General features: G+C 39.3%; 1 protein-coding gene across 1 annotated transcript in view; it reads left to right on the top strand.

Moving 5' to 3' along the window:
* B3GALT1 (UDP-Gal:betaGlcNAc beta 1,3-galactosyltransferase, polypeptide 1) overlaps window positions 1-13,221 on the top strand; it is a 45,033-nt gene extending 31,812 nt beyond the window's left edge. The window contains exon 2 of the mRNA XM_011988163.1: window positions 11,807-13,221. Coding sequence (XP_011843553.1) covers window positions 12,036-13,016 — 981 coding nt within the window. The 5' untranslated portion in view covers window positions 11,807-12,035 and the 3' untranslated portion in view covers window positions 13,017-13,221. The remainder of the gene's footprint in view (window positions 1-11,806) is intronic.
* Window positions 13,222-23,936: the final 10,715 nt, after the last annotated feature.

Below are 23,936 nucleotides of genomic sequence, written 5' to 3'. Positions count from 1 at the left end.
CAGGAGAGAGTACCCAGTTAAGACCCCTGGCTATGAAACCTAGGAAGAAAGCATGACAGTAATTGGCAGTGATGCCAGGGTCAAGGGAAGGTTTTGCTGTTCTTGTTATTTTTCTAAGCAAAGGGAGACAAGCACTTCTAGAGACAAAACAGGAGCCAATGGAAATGGAGAGACTAAAAACACAGAATATAAACAACTCCTTCATTAAGGGGACTGAGAAAGCATGTACTAGTGACAGAATTTCTGATCCATACGGATTAATGCAATTTTGAAACTAAGAGATATTCTTAAGGGGAAAACATTTCCAAAGAGGTTTTACGGTTTTATAGCAGAGCTACCACCAGGTTTCTGTCGACTGACAACCCTGTGCTTTGTCCAGGAGACCAACTTACCTTCAAGTTTCTTTGATTATGAGACCTTAACCCCAGAATATTTTAAGGCTGAAGAGTAAAAATACAGATGATGGATAGTAATGGGAATTGATGCAGTGGGGAAGAGAGCATAGAGAAGTGATAAAGGAACAGGAGTTCCTTTGCTTTGAAAAGCAAAGGCCTTGGGAGAGATTAAGATTGTAATCCCTCTTCACAGAATCCGAATGAGAAGAGTCCGGCATAGCCTGAAAGAGTTTCAAGAGCAATGTGAGTAGACTGTGGCGAAGAGTTCAAGGCACCAGTAGGATGAAAACTGGCAGGCTGAGTCTCTAGCCATAGGGGAAATAAGAATCATTAGCCAAAAGGAAACTGTAAAAGAGGAGAATGCCTAGAAATAGAAATCTCAAGCATAAAATGGTATCCGGCAAGAGTGAAGCTGAGCAAATGTTTGGTGAGTAGCTTGTGAATCCAAGCAATCCTGGAGATTGGCAGCAGGGAGGACCGTGGAGAGCCAACATAAATGACTGAGCAAGGGAACAAAACAAAGCACAGCATTTTCATCTGATTGGCCAGTAAGTACTAATTTAGGAAAATTGTACACATAACCACAGATTTCAGAAACAAAAAGGCTTGGTTAAAAAGCTACTCTGCCAAATAAAACTATCTGTCATTGTCACCCAGGCATTCCTTTGGGTGCATTTCTAGAACAATTTATAAATCTGATTCTAGTGCTGAAAATTGGTAAGTCCCTCTATTAAGTGATTAAATGATGATTCTCTTGGCAAGATTACACTTTGGATTAAGTTTCATTACAACCTTGACAAGCCTATGAAGAAAAAAAAAATCACAAAATCACAAAGTTATATTTTATGGTGGCTTTGTCTTAAACCTCTGTAAAATAATCATGGTATAGCCATTTCAGGCTATTTTCGTATACACAGAATGTTAATTATGGCTATGTAAATATTATTCAGAAGGCTATTTAAATATCTGGTAGATTTTTAATATCCTAAAGTAATATTTGAGAAAAGCATATTCTATGTCGCATTAGTGCTAGTAATGACAATAGTCATAATGACATTTCCTCTAACTTGTATATATCCTCCCCATTTTTTAACAGAAGTGCAAGACTTTTTTGTATAGGCTCTGTCAAGTAAAATTGAAAGCTTCTTATGAAAACAGTCAACGGGAGGTGCCAAGTTTTTTTTTCTTTTGAGCAAGAGCGAAGTTAAAAAAACAAAAACCTGCTTTTGCACCAATGAGTCAAGATGCATTGACTGATCATTCCTTATGAAACATCTTACAGGCAATCCTCTCTGAATTTGTCTTTATTTATCATATTTACATTAGTAATGATAATACTTTGTGTTCATGTAGCACCATTTGGCTTATACAGTATTTTCAAATGCATTATCTCATTTGATCTTTACAGTGATTCTTACCGGCAAAGTCTGGCCAGACATTATCATTCTCATTTTATAGATGAGGAAACAAAGGCATAGAGTTGCACAGGCTTCAGAGTTGATGATTCAAAATCTAGAACTTGAATCTGGGTCTTCCAATGCCATAAGGCTGACTGCCTACAAAATAATTTCCACTGACAGCAGCTACATAAAATTATTTTTGGCTATTTTGGATTCCAATAAATCGATATTACATAAAGGAACAATTGAGTTACAAAACAAAAGAAAAGAAAAATCGCCAAGTCTGTTCCATGTGTTATCAGTCGCTGCATAGCACTAATACTATTCTTTGAAATATGATCTAAAATAATACCACCTGTCTGTGGTGAGCTGAGAAATACCTCCCTAGACTTTGTAAATGTTAGATAGTGAATACACTAGCAGCTTTCTGGTTTCTAAGAATATCCATTAATATCAGCCTCCCCCAAAATAATGGGCCAAATGAATACTCTTTTTGTTATCACATAGTTCATCATTTTTAAATTCTCCCAGCTGCTGTTTATATTAGTAGGATGTCTTTCCTCTCATCCTCTTCCACATTTCTAATAAAAAATACTGGCATTTCCTTTCCCAGTGGAGAAGCCCCACCCGAAGCCCAGTCACATTGCCAGGCTTCTAGGCTCTAATGATTAAATAAGTGATTGCTCTGCCTAGCTTTAAAAATGTGTCTTATATAAGGCAGTCAAGACGCAATATCCATCACTGTAAAGGAAGTCAAGCATTTATTTAAAATAATGAAATACCCTCATTTTCATTTTTCCCTGAGAGGATTGTAGTGATGTTAAAAAATTCTCTGAATTCTAGAACTAGGGCAACACATCGATTTGAAGAAAGCTATAATCTTCTCTTCTAATTTGAAGTGTACTTTCTCCTCAGTGAAATAAAGTGTGGCTTTCAGAATAGCAAGGGCCCTAGGCCCACACACACAAAGACATCCCTATCCCAACCACTCCTCTTTCAGGTTGGCCCCATTCTTCCCAAGGCAGGAATTTATAAAGACCTTTTCAATAAATGTCAAGGTATATTGAACTAAAAAAGAGAAAAGTTCAAATCATTTCTTCCAGATTTGGGAGGGAAATGATTTCAACTGCCAAGTCATGACGAATATTACCTTTTGCTTTACACCACTGCCTCATTGCAAATGAGTAAGTTGGATAAGTTCAATTATGGGGTCTCTTGGAAAAGATTCATAATTAAATTTTTAAAAGGAACAAATTAGCTCTTTGTCTGTCTGAGGCAGAGGAGTCAGAACACTTATTCCTATGAGCGTTCAGGGATTTCAACTTCTATGGGTAGATTTCCTTAAATAGCCAAGGAGGCTGACTTAAAAGAAAGGCTAGGAGAGAGAGTCAGCCCTCTGTGATTTGGAGAGATAATAAGTTAGCAAACTGGATAGCATAATGGTTTATGAAATTCTTCCTTCAAGGACCATTATCTAGTGCTAATAGTGTTTTATGTCTTCCTCTCCTGTGCTTATTTACAGCATAATTATAAGAGTGAGAAAAAGAGGAGGAGTTGGGTATCAAAATAACCATATGCCAAATTAATGCAGCCAACTAGAATCTCCAGCCCTTGGGGCTTATCAATCAGTTCTGTTGCAATCTGAGTTTCTGTTGTTCCCCACAGAATGGAGATACTTTGATTTCACTCATATGCCACCTCCAAGGAAAGTCATTTGAGATCAAAACATTTTCCAGAAAGGATCTCTTTTCCCCTTTTCAATATCATGATGTACTATACAGCCAGCTCCTCACTCATTTCAAGGCCATTCCATAGCACAAATAGTTAACCCTTTCTCTCTGTCTCTCTTGCATGCACTCTTTCTTTTCCTGTCTTGCCTCCCTTTTAGCTGGTTAATGTTGGGTTTGTTTTTTTCAACTGCTTTATCTTCCTTCACCATGTTTTTAAAGTTGCTATGCAAATCTCTTAGGTTAAAGCCACTTGTGTGTGCCATATGTGATCTGTAAATATTTAACAGAAGTTATTCAGAGTCAATTTTAACAGAAGTTATTCTGAGTAGTAGTTTGAGATAGTATAAGATGTAGTAGTAGTTTGCAGTGAGACAGGAGAATTGTTTGTATCCTCCAAAACCAAGCCAGTACATCAGGAACTGCTGGTTTGGAAATGTGCCTCAATCCCAGCTTGAGTTTCTCAACTAATGAGAAACTCATTGAGTTTTTAAAGGGATCAGAGAAAAGAAGGTGGCAGGAGCAAGGAACTGCTTTAAACTATGATATATGCTTCACATGGTCTTAGTTCTCCTAAGAATCTCAACTGACTTTTCTTTTTTTTTAACCTAAAAATAAAACAAATTTTGCATCCCTTTTCACACTCGTGCTTCATTCTTCTTTGAATGCTAATTACAAATTTTTCACCCTTTGAAAGTTGGTTTACTGAAACCCAAGAAATTACTTACTCAAATCAGGAAAATTAAAATGTAAAGGAGTGAAGTCTTGTGGAGCAAAGTACAGACAGTTCTCCACTTTGATGAGCTGACTTCGGATTTTTTGACATTACCATGATGCCAAACCATCATGATTTCAAGTAATGTACAGCATTCAATAAATTATGTGAGTTATTCAACACTTTATTATAAAGTAGTCTTTGTGTTAGATAATTTTGTCCAACCAGGCAGCACGTTTAAGTTAGGCTTGGCTAAGCTATAATGTTTGGTAGGTTAAGTGTATTAAATGAATTTTCAACTTAGGATATTTTCAATCTACAATGTTTTTATTGGGACGTAACCCAATCATAAATAGAGGAGCATTTGTGCTTTGTTACTGTAGCTCTAGCAAACTAATACAGTAGATAACCTGCGGCTCTGGAGGCTGGAGGAGTTTGCAGGAGTGGGCAGAATGGCCACAGCTGGGAAACACAAAGATTTAACAAGCGCCAAAAAAACAGGGAGGGGCAGAGGTCAAAATCCAAAACGATGCTCCTAATATAGCATGAATCAAAAAAAGCCAAGCAAAGGAGACAAAAACTTAGTAAAAGATTCAAAGACTGAACCAGAGATAGCAAGTCATTCTGTTCTCAGCTCAGATGTCACCTCCTTAGAGAGTGACTAATTTAAGGTAGCCCTTCTCCCCCATCCCGCCTTTGTTTAGTCCGTATCCGATTACCCTACTTACCACTACCTGAAACTGTTTTTGCATTTGTTTATCTTCTGCCTCTCTCTCCTAGAAAGTAAGAGAGAGGAGACATTTGCATTCGCTTTCCATTTCCAAATCTACTTCATTTGTAGATTTGTTTTCAGCGTTTTTCAGATGTCTTACCAGCTCACTGCCTGGCACCTAGTAGTGTTCAGTGCATCCTTCATGAACAAATGAAGTAGATTTGGCAAGGCAAAGGAAATAAGAAATTAGAGACATTACTTGAGACACCAGAGAACGGAAGCAAGCTGCTTGGTGAGGGTCCTGCAACCTTGCCCATGGTGAAGGGAAGCTCAAATGATTGCCAGGCCAATTCAGTGTAACTGGCAATCAAGACATAGGAAATCAATGTTGATTTGTACTTGCCTATGGTTTAGATTCTCCAGAGAACAGAACCAATAGGATATATTTAGATATAGAGAAAGAGATTTATATGAGGGACTGTCTCATGAGATTATAAGGGCTGAGAAGTCCCATGATCTACTGTCTGCAGGCCGAAGGCCCAAGAAGAAACCAGTGGAATAGTTTCAGTCCAAACCCAAAAACTTGAGAACCAGGGGAGCCAATGTTGTAAATCACAGTCTGAGCCCAAAGACTCAAGAACCAGAAGCACTGATGTCTGAACTCAGGAGGAGATGAGTGTCACAGCTCAAGCAGAGAGAGCAAATTAGTCCTTCCTCTATGTTTTTGTCCTATTTAGGCCTTCAATGAATTAGGTGATGCTCACTTACATCACCTAAGGAAGAGGGCAGTCTTCCTTACTCAGCCTACAGATTCAAATGCTAATCTTTGCCAGAAACACCCTCACAGACACACCCAGAAGTAATGTTTCAGCAGCTATCTGGGCACCCCTTAACCCAGTCAAGTTAACACATGAAATTAACCATCACACTGCCTGAACCATGAAGATGGACATGAAGCTGGCACCCCAAACAATGCACAGTTCACCAGAGACACATTATCCACCCACTCCTAGGCCTTACCTCTGGCTGTACAAAAGAATTTCAGCAACTCTATGGGTTTCTTGAAATAAATTATTCAGAATAACAGACATTCTACCATGCGGTTTCTAGGAGAAATATGTGCTTCTTAAATTGAAAATTCTGCCCCACTAACTTCCTGAAAGATGAAGGTGGATAGTTACTGGAGAGTTCTGTGAATGAGGTAATCTGAAATACAGTAAGGCTCCTGGGGAAAAAGTCTTTCAGGTGTTCCAGTTGAATGTGTCTATTTACAGGGATTTGTATTTAATGGATGACAAGTTAATGTGTCATCAGTGTCTGTGGTTGTGATGAAGTTGCAAGGAAAATGACAAGTGTTACACATGCAGCTTTCTGTTTTACTGATACACTAACTGGTCTGTTAAAAAGGATTTCTTTTTTTAATCTTGTAAAACTGAAAGAACTTTCCAGAGGTTTCTGCTTTTGTGGTATTCTCTCTCTCTCTCTCTCTCTCTCTCTGTCTTTTTTTTTTTCTTTTCTTTTCAGTGGGCTTTTTGACTTTGAGTTTTTCAAGAAGGAGACAGATTTCTCAAGCAGAAAATCCGGTACAGTATACTCACTAAGCTGGATGAACAAACCAAAACACTAACAGCAATAATATTTATTTAGAAGAATTGATCAATATATGTCCTCAGGATCTAAAACCATAAACTGATGAACTGACATAATCCCCTCACTCACAGTAGATCCTGCTCTTTGTATCATAATACCATCTGCCTGGATAGAACCCTTTCCCCAAAAGCTCAAATGATTTGGCAATGGTTGTTAATACCTAAGATGTATTTGGAGAGGAAGCAGATTTATTTTTGCCCTCTCTTTATGTTTAAGGCTACTGAGACACAGAAAATCCACACCACAAGTCAGAATTACTCAAGGAGTAACCACAGACATACTGAGCCATTACCAACTACTTTATCCAGTATACATTAAATGAATCTTTAGAGTTCCGTGCATGATGCTACTCTTTCTTGTCTTTAGTTACATTACTATTTCCGGCCCATGGGCATATTTTTTGTATTGTTTGCCACCTGAGAAATCGGTTTGGTTATAAGCAAAAAGGCTACTTTTTTAGCACCCCTTGCTATGAGTTCTTATTGTCCTTAGCCACTCTTCAGGTCTTAAGAGAGTTTCTTTTCACACTTCAAATTCTCTGATTTTTTGTAACAGAGGATTTACTAGATTCTAACTTGCATTCAGCATTGTCTAAGATGTAATACTGTGCCTACTTTTGTTCTCACATCTGAAGACAACAGGAAAAAAGGTCAGTAGAAATAGTGATTCTATGTGCGTGCATGCGTGTGTGTGTGTGTGTGTGTGTGTGTGTGTGTGTGTGTGTGTGTTTCAGGTCTTCATAGAAAAGAACCTGCAACGTGTTTCTAAACCTCTTTAACAGTTTCAGCTTCCCCACCCTGCCCTCAGCATCTTCAAACTTTAATGTGCTCTTTGCAAACCATCCCTTTTGGCACTTTTTGATTATCAAGAATCCCTACAGAATTGGTATAGCACAGTGTGTAGGAAACTAGAATGAACTAGAAAAATTCTAAGAAATGGAAACACATCTAGGATATAAATGCATGAGGCCAGGAGTGGTGGCTCACACCTGTAATTCCAGCACTTTGGATGGCCAAGGCCAGAGAATCACTTGACCCCAGCCGAGGTTGAGACCAGCCTGGCCAACACAGTGAGACCTTGTCTCTACTAAAAATAGAAATTTTTAAAAAATTAGCCAGGCATGGTGGCATGTGCCTGTAATCTCAGCTACTCAGGTGGCTGAGGCAGGAAAATTGCTTGAGCCCAGGAGGTCAAGACTGCAATGAGCTGTGATTGTGCTACTGCACTCCAGCCTGGGTGACAGAGTGAGACCCTGTATTAACAAGTTAATAAAAAATAAATGCATATATCACTGGGCGAATAGCAGCTTGAGGTGCTCCCTGACACCCTGGGCTTTCCCATCCAAGATATTGCCTATGTCTCAACAGGCCTTAGGAAGCTTGGAAGTGACTGTTTATGTAGTCACTTGCTAGCTGTGTGATCTTGAGCAACCTGCTGAATGTTTCTGAGTTTCCATTCTCTCATCCGTCAAATGGAGAAAATTGTACCTCTCTTTTAACACTGTGAGGAATGAAACTCTAAAATATAAACAATAAAATGGCATGGAATGCAGCACACAGCACAGTGCTTCCTACAGGCCTTTTAAAATGAGAGCTGAAGTATTGTATTTATTACCTGTCCAGAAAGGAATGCTCATTCTTCTGTTTAAAAAAAAAAAAAAAAAAAGTGTTTATAAACTTTTTTCATGTTCTCCTCTATTTCTATTATATTTCTCCTTTTTAAGCTCCTTCTAAACCGCCCAGCTACCTATGTTTATGCAGTCCCTTCCCCCAGAAAATCACACAGAAAAGTATCAGATAAAACAAACTCTCAGCTGAGCAAGGTGACTCATGCCTGTAATCCCAGCACTTTGGGAGGCCAAGGTAGGAAGATCACCTGAGGTCAGGAGTTGGAGACCAGCCTGGCCAACATGGTGAAACCCCGTCTCTACTAAAAATACAAAAATTAGTCAGGCATGGCGGTGCACGCCTATAATCCCAGCTACTCGGGAAGCTGAGGCAGGAGAATCACTTGAACCCAGGAGGTTTCAGTGAGCCGAGATTGCACTGTTGCACTCCAGCCTGGGTGACAGAGTGAGACTCCATCTCAAAAAACAAAACAAAACAAAAACAAATTCTCGCTTACTCTTCTAAGAAATAGAACTATGCAAGAGGAGAAATCCTTAATTTGAATGAGTGAACTGCTATTGAAATAAAGGGGGCCGGGCGCGGTGGCTCATGCCTGTAATTCCAGCACTCTGGAGGCCGAGGCAGGCAGATCACAAGGTCAGGAGATCGAGACCATCCTGGGTAATGCAGTGAAACTTGTCTCTACTAAAAAATACAAAAAATTAGCCGGGCGTGGTGGCAGGTGCCTGTAGTCCCACCTACTCAGGAGGCTGAGGCAGGAGAATGGTGTGAACCCAGGAGGCGGAGTTTGCAGTGAGCCGAGATTGTGCCACTGCACTCCAACCTGGGCAACAGAGTGAGACTCCGTCTCAAATAAATAAATAAATAAATAAATAAATAAATAAATAAATAACAAATAAATAAATACATGGAACAGGATTTGGGGAGGATAAGATCCTCCCTCACACCCTTTAGATTTCACAGATGGGTAACTAGCTACTCAGCTCAGGACAGTGTCTGAGCACCACTCACTATCCGACCCCTGCTAATCTCTCCACCTGCCCTCCTCCATCCTTCTCCCCATCATCCTATCCTCTTCTTTTACTCAACTAGTCCTGGTACACACCATACTCTCTCTCATTTTATGCCCTTGCATATACTGTTTCCTCTTCCCAGAACGCCTGACCCCCAGCCAGATAATTTCTAGCCATCCTTAAAGATTCAGCTTAGCTTCCCTTTAGTGAACTTGCCATAGCATCTTCCCCAGGACTTCCTCACTGTTTGACCCTGGCATGGGTGGAGGAGTGAGATTCACATTACAGCCTGTGTGAATGGCACCCTCTGGAGTGGTGCTGTGGACAGTCTGCAGGACTGTTCTCCCACATTCTGCCCAGCATTCTTCCCCTGTGTATTCCAGTAGCCTCCTAATGTAAATTTTTATTCCACCATTTTATCCATTTACTTGAAACCTTTCCTCCTAGTCTAGCAGTTTCTTAAGGGAGGAGTATGGGTTCTGTTTCTGTTTTTCCAACACTTCACATACAACCGACACTCAATAAACTTTGATTAATTGGTTGATTGATGGATGCCTGGATTAACAAATGAATGAATAAATTCAAGAGTTGAATGAAGGCTTAACCATAGAGATAGAGGATAATAACTTGTGAAATGAACTCTGTAGAGATGAGAAAGGAACAATAAAAAGAAGATCAAAATGTAAAGTGGAAAAATCCTCCATTAATAGCCTGATTACTGGCTCCCAAATATTACCTGATAGGAGCCTCTTCCAGGAGAGGCTTTTGGGGAGGCCCTTATCATCTTACTAATAGGTGGCTCACAATGGAGTAGAAAAGTACGCAAGAGGACAGAGCAATATAATGACAAAAGTAGACTAAGAATCAGGTACATAGCCTAAGACAATGGTAGAGAAAGTTTGCTTTCTAGTACCATCTTGGGACTTACTTATAACCTTTTGTAATTGAAATTGAATCCATGTCTGTATATTCCAAGTTAAGAAGCTCTTTTTTTCTATTCCTAGTTTCTCTCACTTCCTTTTGCTTACTGTTTAAAGTTTCAAAACTTGCTGCACATCACATCCTTTTTTTATCAACTTTGGTGCACCTTAGAACAGAAATTTCCCCCAGGAGGACAGGATACAGGAGCCTATATTTAGAAAGTACTTATTATGGTTTGGATGAAGACCTAACTATGCCTAGAGTCAAGCTGCTTGAAGCCATTCTAATATTCATTTAGTTAGAATGGTAACCACACTGAGTTATTGCTGGTCTCATATGGATCATATATTCACAGTCAGCTCTTGGCTTAGACAAGAAGATATATATATTGTCTCTGCTGTTCACATCATGTATTTTTATTTCATTATGCCTATTGTGCTTAGAAGCATGATTTTCAATCTATATTCCCAATTAAATTATTTCAACACAGTCTGTACATGTAAGCACATAGTTTTCTTTGAAGCAGACTTTGTTAAAATTGATATCTATTCTCTACTATCTCTGCCTTCCAGGACTCCCACATTCTGCTCTAACGAGAAAGGAAGAAACAATTTTTTACATGAATGGACTTCATAACCAGGCACACAGGAACTGGCACGAAGTTTTAAAAGTTCTAGAAAGCAGTAGAAGTTCTAGAAAGAATGAGAGTTCCAAAGGAAAACTAAATTTGAACACCAGCTGAAGTCTCTGTCACATCTTCATTGGATCTGTGGCCCCCAAACTCAATTGTCCCTCTCCTTATACTCATGTTGGATTTATAGGCAAATGTAACTAGGTAAAAAAAAAATTAAAACGGCCAGTATAATTTCATCAAGGGAACACATGGGTGAATTGTTGAAAACCATAAAAAGTGACACCATTTAGATCAACTCCAAAATAAATGCTGCCAGCTGTCTGAAAGGTCACTTGGGTGATGGGTTCCATGCTTGAGAGGTCAGCATATCCTCTGCATGAAGTTTCATAGAATACTAGAATTAGGAGCTAAGCGTTGTGAGAGTCAAAGTAAGGAGAAAAGGAGGAACAGTTGGGAATTACTTCTAAGTCTGAGTCAAGAGAGACACAGCATTAGCAGAGATTTTCCAGTGTGATAAACACATATTCAAATAGAGAGTTAGAGAAGGCAAGGAAATGTTGAGAATCAATTCCTTCACCAGAATCGAGCAAATAAAAGCTCAGACTTAGAAACTGGAAAAGAGATATGAGGCCATGGGTGAGATTTCCTATCTTGAAAGAAGACTTTAGTGCCAGAAAGTATTTCACTGTAAAAAAAAAAAAAAAAAAAAAAATACCTCGTGTGAAGAGGGGGAATTCTTTTTTTAAAATGACTAATATTCCACTTCGTCTTCATCCAGAATTTATAATCTGTGTATCTCTTAATTGGATATGAATATACATGCACAACTTCTATCAAGAAGAGAGGAAAAGGGGAGATGGTTATGACAGGAAGTTTTTGGTACTGGTGGAAATGAATGATCATGTATATTTTAATCCTTGTGGGCAATTCTTATACCCTTGTTATGTTTGTTTAAGGATGTAGAATGAGGACATAAATCTAAACGACAACTGTACTTTATTGATTTTGCAGAGTTAAGAAGAGTATTTATGAGGCATGGAACCCTCCATCAGATTTGGAAGAAGGTAGAGTGAGCGCAGAGGTGACAGACAGCCACTGAGGCCCATGGACAGTTTCCACTTCATGCTTCTCTATCAAACTTTAAGATTTATTAGTAATATGCTACCTTTGGAAGATGAAAAGAAACTAGTGCCAAGGAAGCATATTCTTCAATATTTGAAATAGACGTGTTCTCAAGACAATGGCTTCAAAGGTCTCCTGTTTGTATGTTTTGACAGTTGTATGCTGGGCCAGCGCTCTCTGGTACTTGAGTATAACTCGTCCTACTTCTTCTTACACTGGCTCCAAACCATTCAGCCACCTAACAGTTGCCAGGAAAAACTTCACCTTTGGCAACATAAGAACTCGACCTATCAACCCACATTCTTTTGAATTTCTTATCAACGAGCCCAATAAATGTGAGAAAAACATTCCTTTTCTTGTTATCCTCATCAGCACCACCCACAAGGAATTCGATGCCCGTCAGGCAATCAGAGAGACGTGGGGGGATGAGAACAACTTTAAGGGGATCAAGATAGCCACTCTCTTCCTCCTGGGCAAGAATGCTGATCCTGTTCTCAATCAGATGGTGGAGCAAGAGAGCCAAATCTTCCACGATATCATCGTGGAGGACTTCATTGACTCCTACCATAATCTTACCCTCAAAACATTAATGGGGATGAGATGGGTGGCCACTTTTTGTTCAAAAGCCAAGTATGTCATGAAAACAGACAGTGACATTTTTGTAAACATGGACAATCTTATTTATAAATTACTGAAACCCTCCACCAAGCCACGAAGAAGGTATTTTACTGGCTATGTCATTAATGGAGGACCGATTCGGGACGTCCGCAGTAAGTGGTATATGCCCAGGGATTTGTACCCAGACAGTAACTACCCACCGTTCTGTTCGGGGACTGGCTACATCTTTTCAGCCGATGTGGCTGAACTCATTTACAAGACCTCACTCCACACAAGGCTGCTTCACCTTGAAGATGTATATGTGGGACTGTGTCTTCGAAAGCTGGGTATACATCCTTTCCAGAACAGTGGCTTCAATCACTGGAAAATGGCCTACAGTTTGTGTAGGTATCGCCGAGTTATCACCGTGCATCAGATCTCTCCAGAAGAAATGCACAGAATCTGGAATGATATGTCAAGCAAGAAACATCTCAGATGTTAGAATTTTTACCAATGTAAATACGTTTCTTTTCTTTTTTTAAGAAATGGGACCTAAGGTGTTGGTATTTTCCAGGTGTCGGGGGAAATGAACTGGTGAAGGGGTTTTATAAAGTTTTTGCTTCCTGCTATAAGTTCCTTTCTTGGATTACCAATTTATAAAGTTAGACTCTGGTCATAGAAACAATAAATGAGTTAGAAGGGCCAGATTTCATTCTCAGTCCCAGAGCATTGCTATTTATCTCAAAAAGTGACTTCCAAACAACTCCTAGGATTGACATACTGTGCATCTGAGATAAAAATTTGGTTCTGGGAAACTGAAACTCACAGTAATGTATCATATCATCTCTGCAAAAGTTAATACATAAACAGAAACCATTTTCAAAAGCAATTCAGAAAGGATGCACAGTCAGGAAGACACACTGGATGTAATTATTAATATCGTGTGTATTGTTACATTATATTTTTACATATTTTGCCATGTAATGTATACAGTATTTGCAGTTCCACCAAGAAATGAACTTGGTACCTGCAGAGAGGCTGCAGTTAAATAGATGGGAGTTTAAATTTGAGAATCAAACATTCTAAGTGTTTGGAAGACAACTCTGCTTGTTCCTCCAAGGATTAAATCTGGTCAGCAGGTGGAATGTGTATAAAATGCTACTTAACAAAGTAAACAAAAGATTTTTTTTTCTTTTTTTTTCTTTTTTTTTTCTTTCCTTTTTGTTTTGCTGTTTCAGAACAAACATTAAGTGGTGCCTCCAAGGAAACTTTGCCAAATGTCATCTCACCTGCTTCCTTCCAGACAGTGTTGCTAAGTGCATTTCACAGTCTCTGGATCTGGCAGGCATATGTCTCTATGTAGAAAATAAGTTGGTTGGAGGCTGGAGAACAATAAATCACATTGAGAAAATAGAAATTTAAGTATGCATTATAATATAACATAAGCTTAGCAATAGTATAAGATGCCCCCCAACACATTTGCAAAGCACGTGAGAAAATCTTTAAGGGTGTCAATATTATTGAAAGACGTGGCCCTACTTGCTAACATCTGAAAACACCAGCGCATGTTCAGCAGCAATGCTGTTATGAGGTATTCTGGGGGCTCTGTGATTGAGGAAGGATGGGGAAGGCCGGGTTCGGGTCCCGTTGATGCCACCATACTTATTGGGCCATATGAGTAGGCATCATAATCTTGTGCTTCAATGTGTTCATTTATAAAAAATGGCTGTAAAAAACACCTACCTCACAGATGCTGTGAGAGCAAATTGCATTTGCTAAGTATTTTGCGATCCTTAGCTTAAAAGGTGCTACGTAATGCAGTGTATCATGCATTATGCTAAAAGCTAAAATAATTGCATAGTTACAATGATGGTCATCAGTAACATTAACATCATCTTAATAGAAAATCTGCTGAAATAAAGATCAGCTGTGAACTATCAGTGCGCCTAATTCTGCCAAGGCTTTGACTTTTCCTTGGCTATAATTTAGGTGTTTGGGAAAGCTTCCATTTCTCTGCGATTTCTTCTGGTTTCAATGAATAAGGGGCTAGGTCAGTGTGTTGCCTTGATATCCCAAGGTGCTGAAAGTAGAGGCAGCTGCCTTTCTTTGGGAAGGAACCTCTGGTTGGGGGTATATTACAGTAAATGAAGCATATGCTTTGCAAAATGCATCACGACAACTTAGATCTCAGGAACCACTGAATCTGAATTCTCTCTAAGAAATTTGAGCGCAGGTAAAGCTAGTTCACCTCTTTCAGAAGAAGCAGAATAGGCAGTCAGCAAACCTGCACATTGCACATCTTCTACCATTTATTAGAAAACACCTCTTTGTTCTCATTCAAAGAAAGCCCCGCAGCTGAAAGAGTGTACCTTTTTTATTTATTTGTTTCTTTTTAACCTGACCCCTGGAGCCCCCCATAGGAGCTGATAGCAAACAGATAGACACAATGAACAAGTGGAAGTCATGGCGTGTTTCTGCAAAACACGATCTCTCATCCCCCGCCCTAAAGGACCCAATGTGAGACAAGACTTCCCATCCCTTAACACATCGTCATCTTCTGGTCAGCAGGACTGCTGGTTTTGATTAGACAATAGCAATTAGGTAACCTGGGAAGAGACAGATCAGCACAAGGTGAACCACCCTCCAACCCTGCAGCCTCAACTGCTGTGAGTTCCAGTCACTGGGAAAGTCTCACTTCATACTTGGTTCACCTTCGAGTCGTGCAGCTGAATCAAGCCTCTGTCTCATACTATTGCCTTGCATCTACCCCATGCTCAAACCACCTCTGGTGTCAAGAAATTACACATTATAAACATCATATATGTACACCTATGAATCGTTTTATATGTGTGTGCATATGTTATGAATACAGCCCTGATCTTTAAAAGGAGCAAAAATCAGAGAATCATATGTCTTAAAGAACTGTTTCCTTACTTTTTTATGCTATGGTAATGCCCATGTGACAAACATGTAAATATTCATGAAAGACCACATGTATATATTTTAAAAACATTTTTTTCTTCTCCCCAGTTGTATGTATAGCTAGAATCTGCTTGCTGTGTAACATTTTCTTCTGCATGGAGCTTTTGGTGAAGCAAGGCCATTTGTCCAGTGTTTCAATAGCCTTAAGCATGTTTGCCCTTCATTTTTTGAATGTTCAAAAAATGGTTAAGTGATCAAGAAAAAGCTCTAACTTTCTACTTTTGTTAATTTTATGACATGACACTGGCCAAAATATTGTTTCAATGAGTGTTGAGCCATTCTTACCATCTCCCTGACATAAAATATACAATGTTTTAGACAGTATTGTACCAAGAGTCTTTTAGACAATTTTTACAAAAACTCTTTTTTTCCCATTATGCACTGGATAATAATAGTATCAGTGTCTATGTTCTTAAAGTTCCTTTTTTAATTTATTTTTTGGAAAAAAGTTTCTCTTTTGTGGCTAGTTTAGGTGGCTTTGTGTCTTCTTATATTGGAACAAGTGTCAATTTCAATATATAATATTGTATTTTTAAATAACCAGAATCAACAAAACAAAGATCACTTTTAATTTGGATTCAATTCAGAAGAATAAAACCCCTTTGCGTGACACGATACGGGGGAAATAAACTATTTACAGAGGAGCCAAGGAAGACGTTTTTCAATCAAATCTCTTCTATCAAAAGACAATGGAATATTTACCTAACGCATCTGGGATTCATTTTTTACCTTTCCTAATATGTGGGTTTAGTGGGAGAATTGATTATGTCATTTCTTCTGTAAAGGTGAAAATAGTTTTTATAAACAACAAAGTAACTTGTGAATGAAAGAAGTAATTTACTAGAACAACGCTTGTTGATGATAATTGACATTTAGGTATAACGTTATATATGAATGATTGTATTTATGTATTTATTTGTCAAAAATGTACATACCGTTTCGCCAAAAGTAATTGTCTGTAAAAGTGCACTCTCCAGGTTTGTAGTACTATTTAGGGTTACATGGGTTGCCAATCAAGCTGCTAATCAGAATACTATTTTTTGTATCAATGTTATAAAACTAAAAATGACAGACGCTGAAGATATCATTACATTTTCTTCACCTTCCTCTTGAAATGTAAACTGTTGACTGAAAGCACGATGCTTATGTACAGGCCCATCTGTCATGAGGAAGATTATGGTTCCATAAAGCTGATTTTTTTAAACCATTGGGACAAATAAACAGAAGGAGAACAAATGTTTCACTTTTCTTCTTTTTGGAAAGAATCTCTGGTGAGACGTGATTGCTAAAAGCTGATGCCCTGCCGCTCACCATTGACCTTTTCCACGATCTCAATGTAGGTAATAGTTTATGCCATTCACAGCTCATCCCCAGGAGCCCAGTGCAACTTAACAGTTAACACAGACACTATTCCATCTAGTAAGTAGACCGGTGGCTACTCTGGGATTTAGGAAACAGGGATTCACTTGCCCCTTGGTGGCCTGAAGGAATTATTTAGTTAAAAAGGCTAGTTAAACCTTTGTATTAAAGACTATGGGTTAAACATGCCAACAAATTCCAACTCAGGGGAGCACTCTATTAATAATGTGTTTGGCAAATTATGACATGTTAAATCTAAGGCAAAAATGTCATTCTCATGGTTCATCTGCATGTATTCTTTGGAATACTGCATGTTACTTTAGAAGTTTAATTGGATCAGAAAAGATTTATTCAGACATCCTTCACAGCAGCCAAGTAGATGTTGATTGCTGATGCCTGATTGTGTAAGCAAGAGACTGAGAGCTATTTAAGAGACAAAAGTTCCTTTTATTATCAATCCTGATCTAGCTAAACAGATATTCACTTTTTTCTTTGTTTTCTTCAACTTATTTTAAGTTCAGGGGTACACGTGCAGGATGTGCAGGTTTATTACACAGGAAGTCAAGTGCCATGGTAGTTTGCTACACAGATCATCCCATCACCTAGGTATTAAGCCCAGCCTCCATTAGCTATTCCTCCTGATGCACCCTCCCCTGAACCCGTCCTGACAGGCTGCAGTATGTCCTTCCCCGCCATGTGCCCATGTGTTGTCATCATTCAGCTCCCACTTGCAAGAACATGTGGGTTTGGTTTTCTGTTCCTGTGTTAGTTTGCTGAGGATAATGGCTGCCAACTTCATTTATGTCCCTGCAAAGGACATGATCTCGTTCCTTTTCATGGCTGCACAGTATTCCAGATATTCACTTCTTAATGGAAATTTAACTTTTGATTTACTCTCCATATACCTTGGAGTTCAAAAAGGTAAAGTTTATCAGGTGAGTGGAACTATGTGAATAAATAATAAAAACATAAAATATACAGATTTGTACTCCACATAACTTTTTCAAAGGACCAACATCAAAAGCAGTGATCTAAAATTATAGTCTCCAGGTCAGACACGGTGGCTCACGCCTATAATCCCACCACTATGGGAGGCCAATGTGGTGGGTCACCTGAGGCTAGGAGTTCAAAACCAGCCTGGCCAACATGGTGAAACCCTGTCTCTACTAAATGTACAAACATTAGCCAGGCATGGTGTAATCCCCGCTACTTCGGAGGCTGAGGCAGGAAAATCGCTTGAACCTGGAGGCAGGGGTTGCGGTGAGCCAAGATTGCGCCACTGCACTCCAGCTTGGGTGACAGAGTGAAACTCTGTCTCAAAAATAAATAAATAAATAAATAAAAGTATAGTCTCCAGACCAGGAGCACTAGACTCAACAGGGAACTTGCTAAAAAAGCAAATTCTCGAGTCCCTCCAGAAACTTCAGCGTGTGGTTCACCAGTCCATTTTAACGAGCCCTCTAGGTAACTCCAGTGCCCACTGGAGCTGAGAACACTGACCCAGAGCAGAGACTGGCAAACTACAGTCTGTGAACTCCATCGGCCTGCTGTTCACAAGCTAGGAGTGGTTCCCATGAACAGCTGCAATGACCTGACAGCAGATGCTAACATGGAACTCCAACTAAGCAGGACGTTAGTCCAATAGGAAGAATGCCATTCCTCTCATTAGTAGATGTGTACTACCAATAAACAAAATTGTACTTGGTTATTATTTTATTTTGACTTCCATCAATACAAAATCAGGAAATTTATTTTTTCTTTTGTTATGTAATGTACTATCATATATATATATTTTTTTTTTTTTTTTTTTTTTTGAGACGGAGTGTCGCTGTGTCGCCCAGGCTGAAGTGCAGTGGCACAATCTTGGCTCACTGTAAGCTCCACCTCCCAGGTTCACACCATTCTCCTGCCTCAGCCTCCCCAGTAGCTGGGACTACAGGTGCCCGCCACCTCGCCCGGCTAACTTTTTGTATTTTTAGTAAAGACAGGGTTTCACCGTGTTAGCCTGGATGACCTCTATCTCCTGACCTAGTGATCCACCCTCCTCCGCCTTCCAAAGTGCTGGGATTACAAGCGTGAGCCACCACGCTGGGCCAGTACTATCATATATTTTCAAGTTTGCTTCTTGACCGGCAAAGCTTAAAATATTTATTATCTTGCACTTTATAGGAAAAGTTTGTCAACCTCTGACCTAGAGAAACAGGAAAACATCTGAAAAATGTGCTACACAGAAAATGTTTCAAGTTATGGATGAAAAATCACATCAACATTGGAATTGTCTTCCCACACAGCCAGGAAAATGACAATGTAGTCATGATAATGAATTACATTAAAAACCAACAGCTGCATATATTTTTGAAATATTTCCTTGTTTTCTCTGAGTGATTTTTAAAAATTATAAAAGCTTGATTCCAATTGTCACAATTACCCACATCTTAATTAATATATTGCTTAAAGATGTGTGCATATTAGACATAAAAGGGTGGGTTTCATATAGCTTGATTATCATAATTGCAAGTATTCTATTTTTCTTATTTACTTAATTGATTGTCATAGATTTCCAGATGAATTCACACTGCTGGGAGAAAATTGAATACATTTTTAAGAGAAAAAACAAAAACGAACAAAACATGAAACAGAAATGGGGATATTTGAAAGAGCAATGTGCTCCTCAGTATAATCCATGTGAGCATGAAAAATCGCCTTTGATAAGATCTCCTTACCTCCTTGCTGGTTAAGATGGGCATTTTTGTGAAATGAAAAAGAAATGAATGAAGAAGTGTTATTGATTCAACCACATCGATAATAACGCTGGCTCCACACTCTCTTCAGCCAGAGGTGCCTAGCACTCAAGAAAAATTATCCATTTAGTTTACCTTCTAGAATCTATTAGTTTAGTACATTATGTCAACTATTTGTTAGGCCTGTTGCAATGACCTCAGGCATCACCTGGAGGGAAAATGACACAAGAGGTGATTTATTCTCTCTAGGTTTATTCTAGAATGTTTACTCAGCAGTGGCTGCCTGATACTGCAGGCTGGGCCCAGTTACGTGTGGGGGTTTGTGATGAAGGCTGTTTTTCAACAGAGGTGAACATGACCTCACCAAGCATGAGGTGAGGGGGAAGCATCAGAGAATTTCTCCCGTTGCAAAACCTTAAACTTTCAATGCCCATTCTTCTGTTTTGTCATTGTTGTTGCTGAATCCTAACAATAGCCTCATGAGGTAGATGCTGCTCTTAAGTTGGCAGATTAGGGAATTGAGGCAACAGAGGCTTCTGCAACTTACAGGGTGAATTCAGGCCCTCTGGCTCTAGAGGCCATGTTCATCACCAACATAGCATTTTGCTTCTCAACAATAGGGACACATACCACTCCCCACCACCACACTGCCCCAGGCCCCAGTTCCTGTAGAATTCAGTGTAGCTATTTTAATTTGTTTTTCAGTTTGGAACTTCTGCCCCATTTTTTACTCCGTTATAATTTATACACTTTAAAATTCCCTCTTTTTAATGTACAGTTCTATGAGTTTTCACAAATGTGTACCTTCAGGTAATGACTACCATAATAAGAAATAGAACGGTTCTAGTACTTTCCCAAATTTTCTCATGTTCTCATGACACTTTGTAATCAGCCCCCTCCCCCAGCCTCTGGCAATCACTAGTCTTTTTCCAAATGTTTATTTTACTTGAGATTTACATGTTACTTAGTAGTCATCATCTATAATGTTTAATGTATAGAAAAAGTTTCTTCAAATAACCCATCGTGACACCTTAGCATCCAACAAAGCAAAAAATTGAAAAGAAGAGAATAAAACAAGAAAACAGAATCTTAAGAAAATAGTTAAGCAACACATAAAGACAGATAAAAGATTCAGGAATTTAAAAATAAACCACCATGAATTCAATAATATCCAAGTCTAATAAATATTAATAGGAAGATGCCAGTCAAAAATCTACCACTTCAGTCACTCGAAATTTAGACCAGCTCACTAGAAACTTTAACAGAGCTTCTATCCTTCAGAACTCACATATTTCTATAAAGAGAACGATCTATAAGTTCAATTATGCCTTTTTCCTCTTGGAAGCAAAGGATCCTCTGGAGAGGTATCCGTCACTAGCTAGCTCCTTAAAAAGGCAGGCCCTGTTTCCACTCAAGGCTGTGGTTCCACACCTGTCGCAAACCACACTCTGATGAGCTCCCCCTCTGTGTCTGCTTGTGCTTTCTGACTTACTGTTGGTTTCTTCAACATATGCTAGTCCAAATTCTCTTTAGGAAAAGATAATTTCACCACTACAAGCTTCTCTTTAAACTTTATCAATAGAATCATCTGAGTTAACTTGGAAAGCATGTCGTTTACAACAAAATGCCTCTCCGTCCTAGCAGGAGTTGGAGCCATAGGCAGCACAAGTATGGAAGCAAATAGGATACTGGAGCAGAAAGGACAGGATGAGGGACACGTAGACTCTAGAACAATGCTTCTCAGACTGGCATATGCCAAGTAATTACCTGAGAATCTTGGTAAAATGCAGATTCGTAGTTCTGGAGTCTAACCCACAGTTCTTTCTTGTGAGCTTCCAGGCAATGCTGATGCCACTGGTGCATCAACTATGTTATGAGTAACAGAGCTCTGGAATTCAAGGCTAGATTCTAAACAGGGTTACTAGTTTTTTGGTTTGTTTGGTTTTGGTTTTGGTTTTGTTTTGAGACAGGGTCTCCAACACCCAGGCTGGAGTGCAGTGACATGATCTTGACCTCCCAGGCTCAGGTGATCCTCCCACCTCAGCCTTCTGAGTAGCTGAGACTGCAGGCTAGAGCTACCACGCCCAGCTAATTATCTTATTTTATTCTATTTTTTATAGAGACAGGGTTTCACCATGATGCCCAGGCTGGTCTCAAATCCTCAGCTCACGTGATCCACCCTTCTACACCTCCCAAAGTGCTGGGATTATAGGCGTGAGCCGCCGCACCCGGCCTAGGGTTACTAGTATTCACTAAGCGTCTATACCAGAGATGCTTACCATACCAGAGACTTTTGCCTCTACTACCTCTTTAAATATTCATAAAAACTTGTTGGAAGGGATTGCGGATTAAAGTGAGGTTTGAGGCTGTAGTACAATTTTAGGTTAGAAACTCACTCTTTTTATTTCTTGTACGTAGCTTTCTCTAAGACCTTATGGGAGAAGGGTGAGGTCCTAGAGGAAGCAATACACCAAAGAAACAAAAACAATGGGAAGTAAAATACCACACTATTATTTTGCTGATTCAGTACCCGGTAACCCAATATAGGATTCTATGTTAAAACCAAGTTGGAGCTTATGATTTAGCCTGGGGTCAAAGTGGGACCTGATGGCTTTATCTTCCCACCAACCACCATTTGTAGTATGTGGGCATGCTATATAGCACAGAAAAGAGACAGAGAGAAGTATGTAGAGCCAGGCTACAAGGTTCCTGGTACAAGACAACGGAGACAACAGGAACAGAAGGAAAGCAGCACAGAGAGCCACGCAAGTATGTCATCTGCAAAAAACAGTAACCCCACATATGCATAAATGAGGTCAAATTGTTGTCATAGGATATGACCAGTCAGATTTACAGCCAGGTGCGGTGGCTCATGTCTATAGTTCCAGCATTTTGGGAGGCCAAGGTGGATGGATCACTTGAGGTCAAGAGTTCAAGACCAGCCTGGCCAACATGGTGAAACCACGTCTCTACTAAAAATACAAAATTAGGTGTGGTGTGCACACTTGTAACCCTAGCTACTCATGAGTCTGAGGAAGGAGAATCACTTGAAACCGGGAGGCAGAGGTTTTAGTGAGCCAAGATTCTGCCACTGTACTCCAGCCTCGGTGACAGAGCAAGACTCCATCTCAAAAGAAAAAAGGTTTATAATCTGACCTTTGGGAGGAACATTATTAGGATGAGACAAAGGAAGTTTTTTTGTTTTGTTTTGTTTTTTTGTTTTTGTTTTTGTTTTTGGCATTAATGAGAAACCACCTACGTGGTCCCTCCCAAACAAGGAATCCAGCATTTATTATTGTCACCATTTTGGGGTTGAAAAATCCAAGAGTCAGAGAAATCAAAAGACTTTTTCAATGTAAAAAATCAATAACTGGAAAGATACTATTCAAACCCCAAGTGTTTTGACTGGAGTCCAGTCTTTTCTTTTCCATTATGTCATACTGCTCTAAATTTTATTTGCAATTCAGAAACAAGTAGGTGCAAACCCTCCCTGGTTTTAAAGGTTAGAATCAGCAATATATCCAAGGTCAAATGAGCAGTCAGTGCTTGAAGTAACAGACAAATCTGAAAAGTCAGCAGAAAGAAAACAAGTAATCCCGAGTCCAGATATGCAGCTCAAAGAATGTGCAAATAGCTAAGACAACAGGGTCAAAACCTAGGCAAGAGTCAGATAAATAGGTTCAGAACAGGCATCAGGTTTACTTAATATCAAATGGCACAACACAGTGAACCTGCTTTTTCAGGCAGAGCTCTCATCCAGGATACCTTTTAATTACTATGAATTGGGTTGACTCCAAGATCCCCAAAGGGAGGACTGTACTTCTGCTTTGGTGTCTAGAAATAACCTAGATCAGATGTCACCACAAATAAAATAAGTGTTTTTCAACAAGAACACCAAATACTCTTTACAACAGCTTTGCATGCACTGTTTATTTCCAAGACAAAAGGAAGGAAGAGAAAATGACTCCCAAGGGACAAAGGAGAAGAATCAGCAGTAGAGACCATGAGAATTTAAGGAGACAGTGAACAAGAAGCAGGAAGACCAGGGAAGTAAGAGAGCAGAAGGAATTAATTCAGGGAGAGATGGAAGATGGGGAAAGAGCCACACCTGTTTTCGGATTATGTTGACCAATGTTTCTTTGCTTTTGCCATTGTAAAAATTATCTATCATAAATTTAAATCCACTTTCCATCAAAGAACTCAAACAAATTTACAAGAAAAAAACAAACAACCCCATCAAAAAGCGGGCAAAGGATATGAACAGACATTTCTCAAAAGAAGACATTCATACAGCCAACAGACACATGAAAAAATGTTCATCATCACTGGCCATCAGAGAA

Source organism: Mandrillus leucophaeus, unplaced genomic scaffold, assembly GCF_000951045.1.
Source record: "Mandrillus leucophaeus isolate KB7577 unplaced genomic scaffold, Mleu.le_1.0 Scaffold324, whole genome shotgun sequence".
Lineage (NCBI taxonomy): Eukaryota > Metazoa > Chordata > Mammalia > Primates > Cercopithecidae > Mandrillus > Mandrillus leucophaeus.
This window is presented reverse-complemented; position numbering and strand designations above follow the sequence as displayed.